The 21,161-nt window shown below is 53.9% G+C and overlaps 2 protein-coding genes across 2 annotated transcripts; one reads left to right on the top strand and one right to left on the bottom strand.

Annotated features, from left to right (window-relative positions):
- The first annotated feature begins 4,080 nt into the window (after positions 1-4,080).
- TBXA2R (thromboxane A2 receptor) lies at positions 4,081-12,479 on the top strand. The gene is made up of 3 exons (XM_016197966.2): positions 4,081-4,436; positions 9,020-9,888; positions 10,847-12,479. Exons 2-3 carry the CDS (start codon positions 9,103-9,105, stop codon positions 11,090-11,092), a joined length of 1,032 nt encoding a protein of 343 aa, XP_016053452.1. The 5' UTR covers positions 4,081-4,436; positions 9,020-9,102; the 3' UTR covers positions 11,093-12,479.
- A 3,574-nt stretch (positions 12,480-16,053) lies between these two features.
- Positions 16,054-18,823, bottom strand: GIPC3 (GIPC PDZ domain containing family member 3). The gene is made up of 6 exons (XM_016197934.2): positions 18,563-18,823; positions 17,604-17,789; positions 17,302-17,482; positions 16,761-16,873; positions 16,415-16,496; positions 16,054-16,290 (listed from the first exon to the last, which is right to left on the bottom strand). Exons 1-6 carry the CDS (start codon positions 18,821-18,823, stop codon positions 16,139-16,141), a joined length of 975 nt encoding a protein of 324 aa, XP_016053420.2. The 3' UTR covers positions 16,054-16,138.
- Between the last annotated feature and the right edge of the window lie 2,338 nt (positions 18,824-21,161).

Below are 21,161 nucleotides of genomic sequence, written 5' to 3'. Positions count from 1 at the left end.
TTTTAGATTTTCTGAAATGCTGAAAAGATAGCCCCCAAGTTCCTACACCCACATCCAGCTGTCCCCAATGTTAACATCTCACATAACCACGGCACACTTGTCACAACTAAGACTTATGAAACCCATCCAAGAAGAACTTTTAAAAACAACCACAACACCTAAAAATAGTCAACAGTTGTTCCTGAGGAAGCTTCTCATAGTTAGTGGGTTTCCTCCATCTCTGCCTCCGGCCCATCAGCCTCCTCCCATTAGGGCATAATCATAAACACTCCAGACTTGACCATGATGCTGGGAGGTGAGTAGCTGCTTACCTAGGCCAAGAGGTGACTCAGTGAAGTACATCTGGTCAAGCGGCACCCTCTCCACACTGCAGACCCTAGCCCACCCAACCAACCTGGTCCAGGATGAGGAAGATCCATATGGCAGCATGAGGACCATTTCTGTCTCATCAGAACCCTTAGCAGACATCACTAAACAATCACTAATTGCCAGAGCAACCTTAGAATCCCTGGCAGCCAGCAGCCACTACCAAATGATCCATGGCCTGCTCGCCTGTCACTGAGTGCAAGGTAGACCCCAGAGGTACTCCTGTGCCTAGCTCAGGGCTTGGTCATGATATGGGTAAGGCCCCATTTTGTTCTCACAGCATGCGTGCTGCTATAGCCTGGCCCTGCCCTCACACCAGCTCTACACAGGATTTATGTCCATTTGGGGAAACAGGCTCACGGAGGCCCACATTTTCAACCCTAGAAAGTGGCAATCAGGGTTTAAACCTGAATTTCTCCAACTTGGACAACCCTACCTCCCAGACCACCACTCATGTCTAAGCCTCAGTTTCTCCACCTACCCCCAGAGGAGTCCTCCCAACCCCAGTGTCCTGGCTCCTCCTCATGTGCCCCTGTAGTTCAGGCAGTGTGTCCACTCCAAGGGAGAAGGTGGCTGTACTAGGTGAAGGTAGCCATCTGCCCGACTTGCTAGGTGTGTTTAGTCAGGAGGCCCTAGTCTGGAGGGAGGAGAGCTGGGCTCAGATGCCAGTAGCCCAAAGAGTCAGGCTGGGGAAAGGGGAAGGCACTGTGTCTGAGGGACCTCAGAAGGGACACTGAAGGCTTCCTGGAGGAGGGCTGCTGGGCAGAGGAGGGTGGAGCCTGCCTTGCAGGGGAAAAGACAGCAGGTTCGCCCAGGGCAGGGGTCACAGCAGGACTGAATGCAAGCCCAGTAACTGGACTCTCACCAAGGGCAGTGGGGAACCATACAGGGTGAGTGAGCTGGGCAGGGGCATGAGCTGAGTGTCAAGGAGACCCCTCAGGCAGATTGAAGGCACCGCACTCATCCAGCTGCCCCAAGGTCCACTCAGTGTTTCTTAAGCTGCCCCCAACCCCACCCCCAGTTCTTCCTGCTGTGTCCAAATCTAAGAATAGATGCTCCCTGCCTGGCCCCCACGGGAAACCACAGCCACAAGGGGGACATCCTGAGCTTAGCCTCTGTTCCCACCATATGCTGCCCCCCCCACCCCAGCCATCTCAATATCTCCGAAGCCTCCTGTGTGCCCATTGAGCTAGGAGAGGGTAAACAGAGGCCTGAAGATCTCCAGCCACCAACCCAGGAGGTGGAGGAAGCCCAGAGTTGACGTTCAAATTCCACCCACATGTGCCCTTGGCCATGTCATTTCCTCCCTCTAGGCCTCAGTTTCCCCATTTATAAAATGAGCATCTTTACCTCCTGCATTGCAGAGCTGCAGTGAGACCTAGACCAGACTAAATGCGAGTTAAGCGCGTATCTCTGACCCCTGCTCTGGCTGTTTCCCAGAAGGAGCACCGTCCTTATCTCCAGGCAGAGGAAGTGGGAATGGAACAGTTTCCCTCCATCTCTTCCCCCACCATCTGGAGCTCCAGCCCCACATCCTCTTCCCACCGCATCTGCCCTCACTGCAGGTTCCCAAAGCCTCATGCTCTCTCTTGCCTCCAAAGTCTTGCACATGTGATTTCTGCCATGTCTCTTGCACCTGGAAACTTCCTACTCATCCCACAAAGCCCGAGTTATCATGCTTTCTCCAAGACTCAGGATGCCTTCCTGGCTCACCTCCTGGGCTTCTCTATGCCCCATTACTTCCTCTGGTTGTGACTGCAGAGGGTTAGGACTGTTTGTGTCTACCTCTGTCTTTCTCCAGCCTGGAGGGTCCTTGAGAGCAGGTCTTGTTTCCAGTCCTACCTGAGGTTCATAATTGTCCCACCACATAGGCTGGACACAGAGTTGCCCTTGAAGAGAGATTAAAGTGGAGGGGAAAAAAAAAAAAAGGCGGGGAGCAAGACTGCCTGGGAGATCAAGGCCTTACAGAAGAGGAGGCCTTGGAGCCAGGGCTCTGTCAGATGCACAGGACTTGGGAGACTCCTTGCCAATCAAGAGAAGTTGGGGTTGGCCCTGGTTGGTGTGGCTCAGTTGGTTGAGCATCATCCCATGCACCAAAAGGTCCTGGTTCAATTCTCAGGGCACATACCCAGGTTTTGGGTTCAATCCCTGGTCAGGGTGTATGCAGGAGGCAACGGATTGATGTTTCTCTCTCTCCCTTCCTCTCTAGAATCAAAACATTTATTTTTTTAATTTTTTTATTTTTTAAATATATCTTTATTGATTTCAGAGAGAGGAAAGGAGAGAGAGAGAAATAGAAACATCAATGATGAGAGAGTCATTGATCGAGCCCGCAACTGGGCACGTGCCCTGACCGGGAATCGAACCCGATCGCCTGGATCCTAGGTCAACGCTCAACTGCTGAGCCACGCCCGGCGGGGCTCAAAACATTTTTTTTAAAAGAGAGAGAGAAGTTAGAGTTAAATGGCTCAGTAACGCAGGCAATGGGATGGAACAGGGGAGGGGCCATCTGGAACGATGGGGGTGTGAGGTCAAGGCCTGGAGACCGGAAAGATGGTGGGCGGGGAAGCCAGAGAAGGGGCTTCTAGACAGAGCCTAGGGAAGTCCAGGGCTAGAGTTCATCTTCACTCAGAACCTGCACTTGTGTGCCCCTCCCAAGCCCCCAAGGACTAGGCAGGGTGGGCTCAAGGCCAAGCTAGCTAGTCATGGGCTGCTATAGGCCCTAACTCTGGGTCAACAAGGTCCAAGGTCACCCCTCCATGCCCAGGCCCCTGGACCCTCTCCACCCACCTGAGGCCCCAGGACTGTGGGCAGGAAGGGTCTTCAAGAAACTTCTCACTTTCCTGCATCACGGTCCATCCACCATGCCTTTGCTCTAGCTGTGCCCAGCCTGGTTCACTTGGGGCTGATGAGACCCTAGTCCAGATTCCCAAGTGTATCTGGGGACTTTCAAAGAAGTCAGTCTTGCCTGGGAAGCCTATTCCGGAGCCCTGTTCCTGCTCCCTGGCCTCAACTTCTAAATCATTCCTGCAGTGACAGACTCCAGGCTTTCCCCACCCAGCACTGGAGGGAGGGAAGGAAGCAACCTCCCCGCCCCCATGGCAGGCTTTCCCATCCCTGGCCCCAGTGCCAACTCCCAGCCTTTGTCTCACTGACCCCGCCCCAGAAATTCCCTCACCCTCAGTCTCCCACAGCCCTCTCAGCTCACCTGCTCCAGGAAGGCCTGTCTCAGAAGGCTGCTCACCAAGCTTCTGGCTGGAGTGTTTAGAGGTCGCCTCTCCCCTCTAAACACCCTGCACCCCTAACCCCCACCCTTGGAAGGGGCCTCAGACTTACCTACTGTGTGCCGGACCCAACCCCATCGGGTTCACCAGCTCACAGCCCTGGGACCCTGGCTGAGGGTCTGGGCACCCTCTGGAACTCACCCTGCCATGACCAAAACGTTCCCTGCCCCCTCTTGGCCTCGGGTGCTGCCCAGACGGTGAATAATGCCAAAGGAGCTCCTGGGGGGGGCCCAGCTGGGGCTGGCCGGTGGTGGGGCTCTCTGATGGTGCTGGCCACACTGCCTACTACACTCCGGCCCTGTGGCCTGGTGTGCTTCTGGTGTCCCTCCCCCAGGATGCTGCGCAGTCTCCCGGGCAGGTTGGGGGGCGCCCCCCGACCCCCATCAGCCAGGCCCAGGCCTGAGGGGTGTGGCCACTGCAGGGGGGTGGGGCTGGCGAGAGACAAACCGAAAGACTGAGAGACCGCAAGAGCCAAGGATACAGACAGGATGCTGTCTGCAGAGCGCAGACCCACCCCTCCAGCCCGGAAGGGGACTTAGCCCCTCCTGCCTCCCGGGACCACGCGCACCGGGGCCTCCTGTGCTGCTGGCAACGTGGTAGCCCCCAGGTCCTCTGTGGGCCCGCTCTTGCAGTGCCTCGGTTTCCCAGGAGCCCCGGGAGGCCAGGTCGCCCTGCTCCGTCCACCCCCCTCGACCCTGGGCCCGGACTAGCGCCCTCACGTCAGCCAGGCTCTGGCTCCAGGACAGCACAGTGGCCCTAGCTGTCCCATCCATTGAGCATCGCCAGGTGAGGACGCAGTGGCCAGTTAGGGGCGGGCCTGAGAGTGGGCAGGCGTTGCTGGGGTGTTTCCTGCAGTGACCTGCTCTGCGTGTGTCACCCTGAGCTGTGACAGCAGCCAGGTGCTGGGCGTGCTGGGGCATTGGGGAGACCAGGCCTGTACCTGCAGAGTGGTGCTGCACTTACGCTGCTGCCCTGGCCAGTGTGTGGCCGTGTGTAGTCGAGGATGTGCTTGTGTGTGGGTTTCCCGGAGTCTGTGTGCGGCCACTCAGGATCCTGTGGTGCCCTGGGAGGGTGCGGCTGGGAGCGAGGGTGTGTGTGTGAGCATGCAATGATGGGTTCATATGATCACAGTAACGTTTGTGTCCATCATTAACCACTGGCTAGGTGGCCTGGGCCCCCTCCCCTCATCTCATAGCCACCCACTCTTGCAGCCCTCCTGGTAGCCCTGAGTGGTGAGCGCTTCAAGGGCACCTATTAAACAGATAAGAAACTGAGGCTGAGGGACCATGTGAGTCTGGGCTGAGGTTCTGCTTCAACCTAGTCAGGCTGACTATGGAGCCCTAGCTCTGCACCCTCTGGGGTGGGGGCCAATTAGTGTCACAAACAGGAAAAGTTCCCGGAAGCTGAGCCTGTGGTGAGGGGAGGTGGGGATGGGCCTCGAAACTGATGGTGGCTCTGCTTTTATGTGGGTATGTATGTATGGGTGTCTGTGACCGTACAGGGGTGTGGAGGGGTCCCCTATAGGCAGCTGGGTATACTTCAGGCCTGGGCTGGAACTGACTGATGCAAGAACTGGCCTGGACCCTGCACTCTCATGCCAAAGGGCGTCATCGTTGGTCCCCTGGACTGCCCAGCAGTTAGAGGACAAAAAATGTGGGAAACAGGCCGAGGGACAGAGCCAGTGGAGGTCACGCACAGTATCAAGGCTCCTGCCTGGCTGCCCCTGTGCACCTGGCCAGTAGATACTCTGTGACACACACGGCATATCTCCTGGCCACATGCAGGAAAGGCACACAAGGCAGGGGATGCAACTGAAGCAAAGGCCCCTTGGCAGGAGCAAAGCAGGTCTGTGAAAAGAAGCCAGAATGCCAGCAGGCAAGTTGGTGTCCTTGTTATTTCCATTTCACAGAGGGGGGAAAATGAAGCTCGGCAACATTGAGCCCCCAGCTTGGCAGTAGCAGGTCAGAGACTTCAATCCGAGCTTGTCTGAGGCCAGCATCTCCCCTGGGGGAGGCTGGGGAGGCCCAGGGTGTGGAGACAGGCAGGCCAGACAGGCCAGGGTGTGGGATGTTGAGTGGAAGAGGCACTTTTTGAGAGATGGATGGCTCGGTGGAGTAGGGAGAAGGGGAGTGGGGCAGGCAATGACGGGTGATCAGGCAGAGGCAGGACCTGGCACTTGGGAACCAAAAAAATTACATTCTGCTGGGCAGTGGAGGAGCCCTGCCTGTTGTCCAGCCTCTAGTAAGGAGCCAGTTGCTGAGACAGAGATTTCTGGAACCCAGGATCCAGCCAAACTCCCTTCAGAGTTCTGGAACTTCAGCACCTTGGAATTCTAGGCTCTGGAGGCCTTCCAGGTTCCAGAACTGGGAGCGTATTTAAATTCCAGAACCCTGGACCTTCAAAGTCTAAACCTCCCCACTCTTGGGCCATGGAATCCTGTATTTGTCCAGCAAATCTGGGTTAGGAATCTGGAGCCCATGCTTCCCGTGACACAGAGAGGGAGATGGGTTCCCCCAAGGGCCACATAGTGCTACTTCTGGACCTGGGGCTGGGATGAGAAAGATCCCTTGTAGGTTAGGGGCCCTGCCAGCTCTCTTGGCCAATGTGGGAGGGGAAGGGAGGCCTTGCCAGGTGCCTCTACTGGCCTGCTTGCCTGAGAAACTTGAGACCACAGCTATCACCTGAACCCATGGGAGGGGGGACTGGAAACCACAGGCTGTGGCCAGAGGGAGTCATGCCAGTTTCCAGTCTCCCCCAGGCCACAGGCTCTAGGTCACAGGTTTGTTCCCAGACATGGGAGATATGAGGATATCTCAGGGGTGTGCATCGGGGTGAGTGAGTGGTGCAGGAGCTCCCACAGGAAGATGGGGAGAGGGGGACCATGAGACCCAAGAGGGACTGGCAGTCATTTCAGGCAGAGGCCAGGGCAATGACTGCAGGCGCAGCCCAAGTCCCCAGGAATGTTCAGAATCGGCGCATACCAGCTCCCAAGGGAGGGCGTGACTCCTCTGAGGAGGAATTCAAGTTTAAGTCAAATCTGAAGTGGCAAAGAGCATACCCCTGGCCCAGACTGGAGGACTAAGGTCCCTGGTCACCATGGAAAGCACCCCCTTTACCTTCCCCACCTCCCCAGGCTTTAGTTTCCCCACTTGAGGCCCCACCACACCAAAGTGGTGGTGGCCTTGGCACTCAGCCTGGGAGGGAAGCTCAGGGCAGCTGTCAGGAGCTGGATAATTTATGAGACTAGATAAGGAGCCGTGGAGTCTGAGGGGCTGGGCCAAGGCGCCAATTATGGAGATGGGAAGTGAGGGCTGGTGGCCACCTGCTGGGCACATTCACAAAAATTGAGCACCTACAATGTGCTAAGCCCTGTACCCAGATGGACTCATTCCCACAATGAAGGGAAACAGGCTCAGAGTGGGGACATGAGGAGCCCAAGGTCAGTGAGAGGGTATGTGGCAAAGGCAGTATTTAAATCTGGTCTGATCAACTTTTTAGAAAATGTTATCCTTCCTTAGAGAAAATTCCAATGATCGTGAACCCCCACACCCACCTGGCACCAGCCTCCATCCATTGGGCAGAATTTTGAATCACTAACACACATTATATGTAGTGAAGCCCAAGGAGGTTTTTTGGTTGTTTTCTTTGGTTGTTTGTTTTAATCCTCACCCAAGGATATTTTTTCCATTGCTTTTCAGACAGAGTGGAAGACAGAGAGAGAGAGAGAGAGAGAAACATCAATGTGAGTGAGACGCATCGATTGGTTGCCTCCTGCACACGCCAGGGCTGGGATAGAGGTACATGCCCTTGGCCAAAATCGAACCCGGGGCCCTTCAGTCCGCAGGCCGACTCTCCAACCACTGAGCCAAACTGGCCAGGGCTGAAGCCTAAGTTTAGTTTAGTTTATTTTTTAAATATATCTTTATTGATTTCAGAGAGAGGAAAGGAGAAGGAGAGAGAGAGATAGAAACATAAATGATGAGAGAGTCATTGATCAAGCCTTCACCTGGGCATGCGCCCTGACCGGAAATCGAACCCCGATCACCTGGATCCTAGGTTGACGCTCAACTGCTGAGCCACGCCCATCTGGGCTGAAGCCTAAGTTTAAATTTCAGATCAGCTTGGGCTGGGCTGTGTGACCTTAAACAAGTTAGTTAACCTCTCTGTGCCTCAGTTTGCCCCATCTGCAAAAAGCAGAGGAGCTTTATGGGCTTTAATTGCCTGGTTCCTCCATCCCGGTTCCTCCCACGGTCCCACCTCCCCACCTTTGCCCACTCTGATCCCTCCACCGGGTGTGTCCTCACTGCCAACACAAGGATGACTTGTTACCGGTATGTGCCTAGTGCAGAAGGCTGGGGACCTGGGTGCTAGCCCCAGCTCCCTGAGTGGCTTCATATCTTCCTTGGTGTATCCCTTTTGGGAACTGGGAGCTATTTTCTGAGTGTTCTCATTTTATTGCTACTTGGCGTCACCACATCTGGCTGATTTATTCACACTTGCATCAGCCAAGCCCAGATGTTTCTCTGGTTTTCTCCCCCAGCCCTGTGGTGGGTAATGGGTCCCTTCCGCTGCCTTTTATAGCCCGTCCCTGGGGAAACCTGTCGTTCCAAATGAGCTTATTTTTTGTTCCCAGAATGGAACTGGATTTCTGGGTTTATTTCTTATTATAAAAGCAATGCTATGAAATGGGGAGGTGGAGGGGGGGGAGGGGGAAGAACCCACATGATTTTAAAAGATTAAGAGATAAAAAAATAATCCACACACTTTCAACATGTGTGAGGAAGGATCTCCTTAAAATACTAGTGGGCTGGGGCCACACCCTCATGCATTCACAAGAAACTGTGACTCAGGAGGCTGACCTCAGGGCTGGTACTAAGGCCAGTGACCTCTGGTGGACAACTAGCCTCCCTCTCCACACTGGATACATTCTGTCTTGCTGTGGCTGAAATCTGTCCTGGATGCTGCAGTTCACCAAGGGCTTGGATGGGAGACTAGCAGGGAGACAGAAGCTCAGAGAGAAGGAATCACTTGCTTGGGGTCATGCAATAGGCACCAGGGCTGGAGTTCAAACCTGGGGTTTCTTGGCCCTTCTCTTCAACCCAACAGATACTAATTGGTGTCCTCCAGGGCTCCCAGAGGAGACAGCATTGGTCCTCACCCTTGATAATCATTGATTCTGAGGCAGGACAGAGCTGGAGGTAGTAGTAATAGTAAAACCTATGAGTGCAGAGTGAGATAAGTCAGGTAAGGCATCCTTAAGGAGGGGTTATTTGAGTTGGGGCATTGAAGGTTGTAAAGGAGTTCACCAGGGCCACTCAGATTAAAATGCAGAATGACTCACGAGCAAATCATCTCTCTGCCCCCACCAGGTGTGCCAGGGCCAGTGCCAGCCTGCCCCACCTACAGCCTCAGCCCAATGGGGTGGTGACCCTCCCGACTCTGCTCCACCGCCATGTGGCCCAATGGCAGTTCTCTGGGCCCCTGTTTTCGGCCAACAAACATCACGCTAGAGGAGCGGCGCCTGATTGCCTCTCCCTGGTTTGCTGCCTCCTTCTGCCTGGTGGGCCTGACCTCCAACCTGGTGGCCCTGAGCGTGCTGGCAGGCGCGAGGCAGAGCAGCTCGCACGCCAGGTCCTCCTTCCTCACCTTCCTCTGTGGCCTGGTCCTCACCGACTTCACGGGGCTGCTGATCACCGGTACCATCGTGGTGTCCCAACATGCCATCCTCTTTGACTGGCACGCCGTGGACCCCAGCTGTCGCCTCTGCCGCTTCATGGGTGTCGTCATGGTCTTCTTTGGTCTGTGCCCGCTGCTGCTGGGAGCTGCCATGGCCTCGGAGCGCTACCTGGGTATTACACGGCCCTTCTCGCGCCCCGCGTTCGCGTCGCAGCGCCGCGCCTGGACCATCGTGGGGCTGGTGTGGGCCGCTGCCCTGGCACTGGGCCTGCTGCCCCTGCTGGGCGTGGGCCGCTACACGGTGCAGTACCCGGGCTCCTGGTGCTTCCTCACGCTGGGCCCCGAGCGCGGAGACGTGGCCTTTGGCCTGCTGTTCGCGCTGCTCGGCAGCTTCTCGGTGGCGCTCTCCTTCCTGCTCAACACCATCAGCGTGGCCACGCTGTGCCGCGTCTACCACGGGCAGGAGGCCGCGCAGCAGCGCCCCCGGGACTGTGAGCTCGAGATGATGGCTCAGCTCGTGGGCATCATGGTGGTGGCCAGTGTCTGCTGGATGCCGCTGCTGGTGAGTGGCCGGAGCAGGGCCCGCCCTGGGTTCCCACCGTCCTTGGTGACTGGGCCTCAGTTCATCCAGAATGAATTTCAGGTTCTCACCGCCTGAGAAAATGTGGGCACATGTCCCAGTGTGCAGGTGTCCTTCCTTGGGGAGCTCATGAGCAAGATACAGAAACCCCAAACCAGGGCACGGCTGGGTGTCTTGTCCACTGCAGTGTCCCCAGCCTTACCCAGCACACAATAGTGCTCAGGAAACTGTTTTAATAGAAATTTTATAATAGAATTTTAACATAATTTGTTTATTACAATATGAATTATAATTTTATATTATAAAATTATACATAAAAATTTTAATTATATAATATATAGTTATATATATAACTATGTACTATAATTACATTAATTATTAGATAATATATTGCATTACAATTGTAAATAACATATTATAATTAAAAGTAAAATTCAATATTTAATGAACTATATTAAAATAATTTCATCTAAGAATTTAATATAAAATTATTAATATAAATTTATTTGTCATAAAATTTTATAAAATATAAATGTTAATATTATATAAAATTCTTTAAAATACAATATATAATATAAAATAACTTATTTTATATACAATTTTATACTATAGTTTTATAATATTATATTATGAAATGTTTATAAAATATAAAATATTTAATAGAATAACAATGCTGGTGTAACAGTAATTCCAACTGCTTGCACCTGCAAGTCTTCTTTTCCACCACATTTAATTGTGGTGGAAAAGGAGAGGAGCAGGAAAAGAGTGCTATTTTGTGGTCACATCAGCTGAAGCTCAGAGAAGTCAGGCAGCTTTCCCAAGGTCACACAGCAAAGCAGTGACAGGTTCAGTACTTGATCTCAGGGGACTGCAGGTGCTAGTGGAGGGGCAGGGCTGGAGTCTGGTTTGATTCCTGGCTAACTGCTCTGGCCTTTGACAGGTCTTCATTGCTCAGACAGTCCTGCAGAGCCCACCAGCCATGAACTCAACTGGGCAGCTGTCCCGAGCCATGGAGCAACAGCTGCTCATTTACCTGCGCGTGGCCACTTGGAACCAGATCCTGGACCCCTGGGTGTACATCCTGTTCCGCCGGGCTGTGATCCGGCGCCTCCACCCTGGCCTCAGTGTCCGGTCCAGATCGCTCTCCCTGCAGCCCCAGCTCACCCGGAGGCCCACCATGGCATAGGGCAGGGGTAGACATCAGTGTCGGCTCTGGAATGACAGCCACACATCCAACCTCAGTCCAGAATGGACAGTCACATCTGCCCATTCTGAAGTCCAGGAGCTGAGAGTGCAGGACGAACAGAGTTTGAGTGACAGGATTGTGAGCTGTCTTCCATCAGCTGTGGGGACCTCCCAACTCTCCCCTGATACCCCTTCCCAAGGCCTCTCTCTTCTCTCAGCCCCCTCCCAACCCCAGGATGGGTGAGTGGGAGTGTAGGGAGGGTGACTGGAGGCAGTTATACTTGTAAACCTTGCCCTGGCCACTGTCGCTCGGTGGTTAGTGCATCGGCCTGCACATTGAAGGGCTGCAGGTTTGATTCCTGGTCAAGGGCACATACAGTGGTCCCTCAGTTTTCTAATGTAATCCGTCCTGGAAGACCGTGCGAGTTCTGAAACGTTTGAAAACCAAGGGATCAACAGCCAACAGCTAGGCCTCAGGATCTTGCATTCAGCGGAAGCCATGTGGCATGTTCGACTTCCGAGGCGTGTTCGAAAACCGAAGCATTTCCTTCTGGGTTTACAGCGTTCCTAAACAGAAATGTTCATCAACAGAGACGTTCAAAAACCGAGGCACCGCTGTACCTGAGTTGCAGGTTCAATCCCTGGCCACGGTCAGACATGTGCAGGAGGCAGCCACTTGATGTGTCTCTCTCACATCAATGTTTCTTTCTCCCTCCCTCCCTTCCATTCTCTCTAAAAATCAATGAAAAAAATATCCTCAGGTGAAGACTAACAAAGAAACTTGTAAGCCTCCCCTTCCAGAAGTCCTGAGGAAATTAGGGATTCTGACCACTGACTATTACCTATTCTCTGGATACAGCTGATTCCCTTTGACACCCCAACCTGAGAAGGCTCTGTCTAGAAAAGACTGAATATAAATGGTCAGGACAACTCCTCTCTTGCCAAAATATATCTCAGCCCCATTGTATTTTCCTTTGAGTCTGGAAGTCAGTCTTCATTTGTTGAAGTTTGGTGCATTAGATTGTTATCCAACCATGTGGCAGCTGAGAACAGGACAGGTGAAGGGCAGAGAGGATGAGACTGGGTTTTGGCTCCTCTCCCCACCTCCTTTATTGAGTCAGATCTCCTGGAATCCTCCCTACAGCCTCTAGAAAGGGTTCTGGAATTAAACCAATTTTGCCCATGAGGAAAACAGAGGGAGAGACACACACAAGACCATGGAGTGACACCCGCTTCCTCTCTTCAAGATGGAGCCATTCTCTCATAAACTTATCCTTTAATTGTTCATCCACTTAACACTCAGACTCCCAGTGTCTTGAACAAACAGCACCTGGTCCATAGTAGGTGCTCAAAAAAGACTGATTGAATGAACGAATGACAAATTTTAAGGAGTGTCGTGTATGTGCAAGTTCATGAACCCATGCACAGTGAGTACTTATAAAGCACCTGGCACATAGTAGGTGCTTAAAAAGCAGCCAGTGTTGTCATAGCCCCCCAGACCTTCATGCTTGCCCCTTCCTCTGCTCTCCCCCACAATCCTTCATAAAAAACACACTTGGCTGCAGGGGTGGGATGTGCCTTTATTCCCCATGAGCCCTCGAAGTACATGAAGAGCAAATCATCCCCTGCCCCCCTCCTTCCCCTCCACAGACCTGGGATCTGCTTACATCTCCCAGAGTCAGGCCCAATGAAACTGAAGCCCGTTTCCATTCTCCTTCCCCGACCTGTGGGGGAATGAGGTCACCTGCTGCTTCTGGGGGACCAGAGCTGGGAGGGGAAGGAGAAGGATGCAGCCCACCAAGGGCCAAAACTATGTCACCTCCAAGCTACAACTCCCTGTGGTGGGGGAGGGGCTCTCACCCTTGCAGAGCAGTTCCTGACTCCCTGAGCATGGGGGAGGGGGCAGGCTCCTGAACTGGGGGTTTAGAGAGCTGGGACTGCAGGAGGGCCACCCTGGAGGCAGAACTAGGGACGACAGATATGGTAGGTGGAGTGGATTTATGGGGTCCCACCTGGGGCTTAGGGAAAAGGGCTGGTTTCTGGGGACCCAAGGGGGCCTGTGGCTGTGAGGTCAGGTGGGAAGTTGGTAGGCTTCTGCCCAGGCCAGTATTGACCTGGGTTCCATGTACCATATCATGGGGCTGGGGTTGAGGCTGAGAGACCTTGCTAGGGGCCAGAGTTGGGGCTCTTGGCGGTGGGCCTGCGGGCTGAGGTTGGGCTGGAGGAGTGGGATCAGGCTGGGTTCTAGGGTCAAGGCCAGGGGTCTGTGGACGAAGCTCATTTCTAGAACTGAGCTGGATTCTTAAGCTGGTCTGGGTTCTGGAGCTGGATTGGGTTTCAGAAACAGGCTGGGTTCTGGAACTATGGTGGATTCCAGAGCAAGGCTTAGTTCTTATACTGGTCTGGATTTCAGAATTGGACTGGGTGTCCGAGCTTAACTGAATCCTAGAGCTGGGCTGGGTTCTGGAACTGAGCTGGGCTCCCGAGCTGGGTTGAATTCTTGCACTGGTCTGGGTTCCAGACCTGGGCTGGGTGTCTGAGCTGAGCTGGGTCTCAGATCTGAGCTGGGTTCCAAAACTGGCCTGGGTTCTGGAACTGGTTTGAGTTCCATAAACAGGCTGGGCTCTGGAACTGAGGTGGGTTCCAGAGCTGGACTGTATTCTTGAACTGGTCTGAGTTTCAGAGCTGGGTTGACTTTCTGAGCTGAATTGAATCCTAGAGCTGGGCTGGATTCTGGAACTGAGCTGGGCTCCTGAACTGGGCTGAATTTTTATACTGGTCTGGGTTCCAGACCTGGGCTGGGTGTCTGAGCTGAGCTGGGTCTCAGGTCTGAGCTGGGTTCCAAAACTGGCCTGGGTTCTGGAACTGGTTTGGGTTCCATAAACAGGCTGGGTTCTGGAACTGAGGTGGGTTCCAGAGCTGGGCTGTATTTTTGAACTGGTGTGAGTTTCAGAGCTGGGTTGAGTTTCAGAGCTGAACTGAATCCTAGAGCTGGGCTGGGTTCTAGAGCTGAGCTGAGTCTCAGAGCTAAGCCGGGTTTCAGAGCTGGACTGAGTTCTGGAGCTAAGGTGGGCTTCAGAGCTGGGCTGCATTCTGGAACTGGTCTGGATTCCAGAGCTGGGCTGGATCTCAGAGCTAAACTGAATCCTGGTACTAAACTGGGTTCTGGAGCTGATCTGGGGTTCAGAGCTGAGCCAAGTCTCAGAGCTAGACTGGGTTCTAGAGCTGAGCTGGGTTCCAGAGCTGGGTTGAATTCTTGTACTGGTCTGGGCCCCAGAACTGGCCTGGGTTTCAGAGCCAAGCTGTGTTCCAGAACTTGTTTGGGTTCTGAAACCGGGTTGAGTTCCAGAAACAGGCTGAGTTCTAGAACTAAAGTGAGTTCCAGAGCTGGGGTGTATTGAACTGGTGTGGGTTTCAGAGTTGAGTTGAGTCTCAGAGCTGAACTGGACTTTAGAGCTGAGCTGAGCTGCAGAGCTTATCTGCTTCGCAAAGTCTGGCTCAATACCAGAGCTGCCTTGGGTTGTGGCCTGTGGGGTTTCCAAGATGAGCTGAGTTCCAGAAGTTGATTGAGCTGGGCTGGGCTGGGTCATAGAGCTGGGCCTGCTCTTGGAGCTAGACAGAGTTGTAGAGCTTAAGTCTGTTGCTGCATTGGTCTTGGTTCCAGAACTAGATTGGATTCCAGAGTTTAGCTGGATTCTGGAACTCAACTGGGTATCAGCAACTGACTGTGTTTTGGAGCTGGATGAGGTTTTAGAGCCAGTCTGTGCCCCAGAACTGAGCTGAGTTCTAGAGTTGGGTTGGGTGCCTGATCTGGATTGAGATCTGGAAATTGGCCAGTCCTTGAAGTTGGTCTGGGTCACAGAAGTGGATGGCGTTCTAGAACTGGTCTGTGTACTGCAGTGAGAGTGGGGCTCAGCATCAAGCTGAGCTGTGGAGACAGGCCTTACCTCAGAGATGTATGAAGTTCCAGGGCTTGTCTGAATTCCAGAGATGGGCCTGGTTGTAGCACTAGGCTGGGATCTAGAGCTGGGCTCAGTTTCTGAACTGGACTCACCACTGGAGCTGGACTGGGCCCCAGAATGAGGGTGGGTACTAGAGTGAAACTGGGTTTTAGAGCAGGGTTGGGTTCTGGATCTGGGCTGAGCTGCCATATGCATGTGGGTTCCTGAGCTGGTCTGGGTTCTTGAATAGGGTTGAGTTTGGGAGCTGTCTTTGAATCCTAAGCTGGAGAGGCTTCTGTAGCTGGGCTGCTTCTTGACTCTCACCTGGGTTTCAGAACTAACTGGTGTTCCTGAGCTAGACTGGGTCTCCAGGTCTGGCTGTGTCATGGAGCTGTCTTGAGTTCCAGAGTCAGGTTGAGTTTTATGGCAGGGCTTGGTCATAGAACTGGGCTGGCTTCTGAAACTGGCATTGATAACAGAACTGGGCTGGGTCTTAAAACTTGTCTGGGTTCCAGAACTTGACTTAATGCCAGAGCTCAGTTTGACCTCAGAGCTGTCCTGGGTTCTAGAGGAGGGCTGGGTTTTGGAACTGGGCTGGGTTCTGGAGCTAGGTTGAGTCTCAGAACTGGATTGTCTTCTAGAGATCAACTTAGCTTCAGAGCTCACCTGGGGTCTAGAACAGAGCTTGGTCTCAGAGCTGGGCTTGGTCTCAAAACTGAGCTTGGCTCTAGAGCTGGGTTTGGTCTCAGAGCTGGGTTTAGTTTCAGAACTGGTATGGGCTCTAGAATTAAATTTGGTCTCAGAGCTTGCCTGGGTTCTAGAGGAGGGCTGAGTTCTAGAGCTGGGTTGGGTCTCAGAACCAGATGAAGTTCTAGAGATGAACTTGGCCTCAGAGCTGGCTTGGAGTCTAGAGCAGGGCTTGGTCTCGGAACTGGTAAGGGTTCTAGAGGTGACCTCGGTCTCAGAGATGACCTGGGCTCTAGAGGGGGACTGGGTTTCAGATCTGGGCTGGGCTCTGGAGCAGGGTTGGGCTTCAGGAACCAGCCTGCAGGGCTGGGGCAGGGGGCTGGGCTCTGGACTGGGGCTGTGCTCAGCCCCAGAGCAGACTAGCCACAGGCCTCCCTGGCCTCGCCGATGGCTGCCCACACCTCCACCACAAACTCGTCCGGGAAGGCGAACTCGCCCAAGACGGAGTCTAAACGGCGTGCAAACTCCTGAACGCTCACTGTCTTCTTGGACGTCTCCACCATGGTGGACGCTGTGGAGGGGGGGAGGGGAGTGGGTAAGGGTGCTCTGGGGCCCCAACTTCCCCTTGGGACCCTTACCTCCTCCCAGTGGGCTGGCCTCCCCCCAGGGTCCACTGGCTTACCCTGGCCCCTTACCCAGCTCTGGGTCCCGAATGCCCATGTAACTCTCCAGCAGGTCGTCCACCCTCCGAGATGCCTCCTCCTCAAATTCACTGGGCTGAGGGCATAGGGGGACAAAACAGAGGGTCAGAACCCTCCAGCCCAGCCCCCACCCAGGGCCACACCCCTTGGGTGACAGCAGGCTGGGACCTCATGTGTCAAGGCTCCTGTACAACCACTATTGCCCTGTATCACCACAAAAAAACATTTTGCAGGTAGGGAAACTGAGGCTGGGTGAAGGAGGTCTTACCCAACGTCACACCTACTCAGAGGCAGAGCTCTAGGTGTAAGAGCCCCTGAAGACTCCCTCTTCTTCACTCACCACTTCCTCTATTGTGGCAGCCCCCCCAGAACGAAGTCGCAAGGTCTCCCTCCCACTGGTCACTTTTGCTTCCATGGGGCATTTGCTGCTCCGGCTCCTCTGGCTGATCATATCTGGAGGGGACAGAGCGGTGGAAGGGCAAGTGTACTGGATGGATCCACTCTTTGTAAACACTGGGAAACCACCAACTGAGACTTTCTAGCACTTTCTTAGTCTTCAAAGGCCTCCTTATACCCATAGCCTTAAAGCAGCACTTTAAAAGCTCCCAGCCAGGTGACAAAATAGATCTGAACACCTCCTCATCCTCGCCCCATCTTCCCAAACTTCCCCCATCCCCATAGCAGACTATAACAACATAGAAACTACCTATCTGTTCCCGATAACAGTGCCAGATGTTTCCTGTCATGTCACCACAGGCATCTAGAACCTTCCCTCCTGTCCCATCCCCGCCTTCCACTGTCTCCAGCATCCAGAGAACCCACTTCCCCAAGAGCTCGCCCCGCCCCACCCGCCTGCCCTCAAGGCCACAGGTGGCCCTCACCAAAGGCTCTCTTGGGCTGCACCAGGCGCAGGGTGAAGGGCTGGGCCTTGGGCAGCTCACGGAGCATCTTGGCGACTTCGTAGTGACGGCAGCCAACGATAGAGTGGTCGTTGATGGCCTCGATGCTGTCGCCCACACACACAGCTTCGATCCTGTTGATGATGCTGCCCTCCTTGATCCTCTGCAGGGACACAGAGTCACTCGAGGGGCCACCCGCACAGAACCCACGTAGACCAGAGGGGCAGTGGCTTGCCCCAGGTCATGAAGTACCCTGAAAGATGCCCCTCCCCCACCACGGGCACCTTGATGAAGGCGTATCCAGCCCCGTTGTCCGTGATGGTCAGCCCCAGGGCATCCTCCGTCTTAGTGACCTCCACCTCCTTGGTCTCGCCGCGCACATGTGCAAAGATAAAGTCCTCCAACCCTATCTGACCGCCCAGGAGTTTCTGCATGTCCACTTTGTGGCTGTTTAGGGTGCAGAATAAGATCTGTCCCGAGGGGAGGGGAAGCCCAGAATTAATGGCAGTGCTCATTCCCCACTGTCTGCGCAGAACCACGGGCGAGGGGGGAGGGGGAATGGGCTCATGGGTCTGATAGGGAAACCGAGGCACAAAGAATCATAAAACTGGCCCAGTCATCTGGTGCCCAGCATCTCAGCCCAAAGGATCTTCAGGATGGGTTGGGGGACGAGAAGGAGACAGACCCCCAGAATGAGGAGCAGGGAGAGAAGGAGGCTGTGGGCAGGAAGAAACCTTTCCCACCCCTAGACTTCCAGTTCTAACCCTTTGGTGTCCTGACCCCTCCGCCCACCGTCTTTTTCAGGCGGGTCTACATCCACTGGCGCCCCCTGGGGGCGACACGGCGCACCGCTCTGCAGCCTTGCCTATAACGCAGGCCACCCCGACGTAACGCCAGGAAAGGAGCTGCCTGGAACCCCAGCCTCCAGCCGCACCCAGGAACTAGATGCGCTTCCCTGAGAGCTGGTATCCACCTTAACTGGGTGGGTGAAGTGAGTTCCCGGGCGATCTAGGGCCTCACTAACCCCTTAGACCTGTTCATCTTTTGTGCAGGCCACTCAAAGGAGGCGTCCCCAGGGTATGGACACCACTGGATCTGAGTGTGCATCTCTGAGAACTGGAGATCGGGTCCTCTCCATCTGGGAGTGGCAGATCGGGGCACCCCCAGGCTAGGGGTCCAAGCTCCACCCTTACACCTGGCTCAGCCCGGTGGACCTCGGGCGCTGGGGGTCTGCGGTCCTCACCTCGGTGGGCGCGATCCCGAAGGCCTCGGCGATCTTGGCGTAGAGCTCGCGGACGTTGGTGAAACCCTCGATCTTGCCGGTGGGGCTGCCGTGAGCCAGCTGCGTACGGAAGATGAGGCGCGGGCGGGTGCGGGGCGCCGCCGGGGGCTCAGAGGGCGAGGGCGAGGGCGAGGGCGAGGGCGAGGGCGAGGGCGAGGGCGGGGGCGCGGACGGGCGCGGGGCCTCGGTCCCCGGGGCCTCGCGGGCCGCTGCGCTCTCCATGGCCGGAGGAGCTAGGCGACCCCGGCCACGGCCTCCGCCGCCGCCGGATCCGCTGCTTCCTGCGTCCTCCCCTCCCCCGGCCCGGGGCACGACAGCCGAGCTGCCCGGGTAAGGGGATCCAGGAACCCGAGCCGCCCAGGAAGGCGACACCGCGGGGTGCGGAGAGGGGGGGCCCGGCCCCAGGTGTCCGGGTCCTGCCAGAGCCAGCTGCGCTTTCCCTGGGGACGCTGGGCGGTCTGTGGGGGCCTCACCTGTGGAGCGAGAAAAACATGGATCACAAATAAGGACTGGGGCATCTGAGAGCGCCAAGACGCCCTTAAATTCTTTCAACAGCCCTAAGGTGGAAATAAAGTGACCCTGATATAACCAGAGACACATCCTGTCCCTCCTTTGCCCACAGCTCCCACCCCTCTTACGGTAAAGCGTAATTTTTTCCCATGTGGCCCTGCACGACCTGCCCCCATCACATCCCTGTCCTCACCTCCTCCCTCTCTCCCCCTTGCTCATTCCGCTCTCCAGCCACAGGGGCCTCAGTTGTTCCTCCAGCTTGCCAGGCACAGTCCTGCCCCAGGGCCTTTGCTTGTGCTGTACCCTCTGCCTGGAGGAACTTCTCCCAGATCTCCAGGTGGTTCCTTCCCTTTCTTCAGCTCTTTGCTCAAATGTCACCTTTAATGCCTCCATAATCTCTTCCCAGCTTTCTTTTTCTCCCTAGCTTGACAAATCACATATTTTTACTTATCCATTTTGTGTCCTGTCTCCCCAACTGGAATGTCAGTTCCAGGAGGGCAGGGGTTCTGGTCCCTTGTTCCCCTGCTGTATTTGGGTGCTCCGTGCCTGGCACACAGTGAGCAGCGTTCAGGTGATATTTGGTGAGGGAATAAATGGACCCCCAAGTGACAGCTGAAGAAGGAGGCTCTGACACCAGGAGGCCTCTGTAAGAATCCCCTGGGAATACAACACTAGGCATCAGGAAATTTGGCTCAGTAAAAAGTGGTGGACTGCTGTATGACAGTGTAAAAGAGGAGCCTCCTGCCTTAGAAGAATCTCAGAACCCAGACATTGATGGGAAAAGACTTTGGATGATGTAAGAAAATGTATGTATGTAAAGTTTAAAAGCCTACAAACCTTGCCTTCTGGGCGTGGCTAAGTGGTTAAGCATCCACCTAGGATCCAGGAGACAGGGTTCAATTCCCGGTCAGGGCACATGCCCGGGTTGTGGGCTGCAGCGGATCAATGACTCTCGTCATTGATGTTTCTATCTCTCTCTCTCCCTCTCCTTTCCTCTCTCTGAAATCAATAAAGATATATTTAAAAAATAAAATAAAATAAAATAAAATAAAATAAAATAAAATAAAATAAAATAAAATAAAATAAAATAAAATAAAATAAAATAAAATGCTACAAACCAGTGTGGCTCAGCTGTTTGAGCATCAACCAGGAGATCGATCGCAGTTCGATTCCCTGTCAGGGCACATGCCCGGGTTGCGAGCTCAATCCCCAGTCGGGGGCGTGCAGGAGGCAGCTGATCAATGACTCTCTCATCATTGATGTTTCTGTCTCTCTCTCTTCCTCTCCCTCTCCCTGAAATCAATAAAGATATATTTAAACTTAAAAAGAAAAAAAGACTACAAAACATCACACACACCATGACATAGATGAGCCTTGAACACATGATGCTCATTGAGAGCAGCCAGACACAAAAGGTCACACAGTGTGTGATTCTATTTATGTGAAATGTCCAGAACAGGCAAATGCTCAGAGACAGTAAGTGGATTTGCGGAGAGGAGGAACAGGAGTGACTGCTAATCAGGAGAGGGCTTTTTGGACTGATGGAATCTTCTGGAATTAGATTGTGCCAATGTTTGCACAGCTTTGTGAATACACTAGAAATCCCAGAATTGTATACATTAAAACCTTTAAAAATGGAAAAAGAACACCCCAAATGATTAAAATGGTACTTTCAGGAAGACATACTCATGTGTTAAAAGTATGTAAAGACTTGCCCAGGGGTGATAAACTACAAATTTGGGATGGAGGTATCTGTGCCAGGGAGGGAGTGGGACTAGGGAGCTCACACTGGGTCAGGGGGTGGTGTGGGGGAGTTGACAATATTCAGTTGTGTCAGTCTCCAAGGGCTCTCATAACAAAGTACCACAAACCAGGTGGTTTAAAACAGCACATTTATTCTCTCACAGTTCTGGAGGCCAGAAGTCCAAAATCAGGTTGTCAGCAAGACTACGCTCCAAGACTCTGGATAGGATCCTTCCTTGCCTTTTCTAGCTTCTGGTGGTGGCCAGCAATCTTCAGCATCTTGCAGTACTCTGTCTGCCTTTGTCAT

This window comes from Miniopterus natalensis, chromosome 4 (genome assembly GCF_054644295.1).
Source record: "Miniopterus natalensis isolate mMinNat1 chromosome 4, mMinNat1.hap1, whole genome shotgun sequence".
Taxonomy (NCBI): domain Eukaryota; kingdom Metazoa; phylum Chordata; class Mammalia; order Chiroptera; family Miniopteridae; genus Miniopterus; species Miniopterus natalensis.
The sequence above is the reverse complement of the archived record's forward strand: the minus strand, read 5'-3'. Positions and strand labels throughout refer to the sequence as shown.

What these genes read in the sequence shown, in the direction of transcription:
- TBXA2R (XM_016197966.2), top strand. Translation starts at nt 9,103, where the DNA reads ATGTGGCCCAATGGCAGTTCTCTGGGCCCCTGTTTTCGGCCAACAAAC. An exon ending in TCTGCTGGATGCCGCTGCTG is followed by an intron (nt 9,889 to 10,846) that starts GTGAGTGGCCGG and finishes GGCCTTTGACAG; the next exon opens with GTCTTCATTGCTCAGACAGT.
- GIPC3 (XM_016197934.2), bottom strand. Translation starts at nt 18,823, where the DNA reads ATGGAGAGCGCAGCGGCCCGCGAGGCCCCGGGGACCGAGGCCCCGCGC. An exon ending in GCAGCCCAAGAGAGCCTTTG is followed by an intron (nt 16,874 to 17,301) that starts GTGAGGGCCACC and finishes TGTCCCCTCCAG; the next exon opens with ATATGATCAGCCAGAGGAGC. An exon ending in CTGCCACAATAGAGGAAGTG is followed by an intron (nt 16,497 to 16,760) that starts GTGAGTGAAGAA and finishes CTATGCCCTCAG; the next exon opens with CCCAGTGAATTTGAGGAGGA.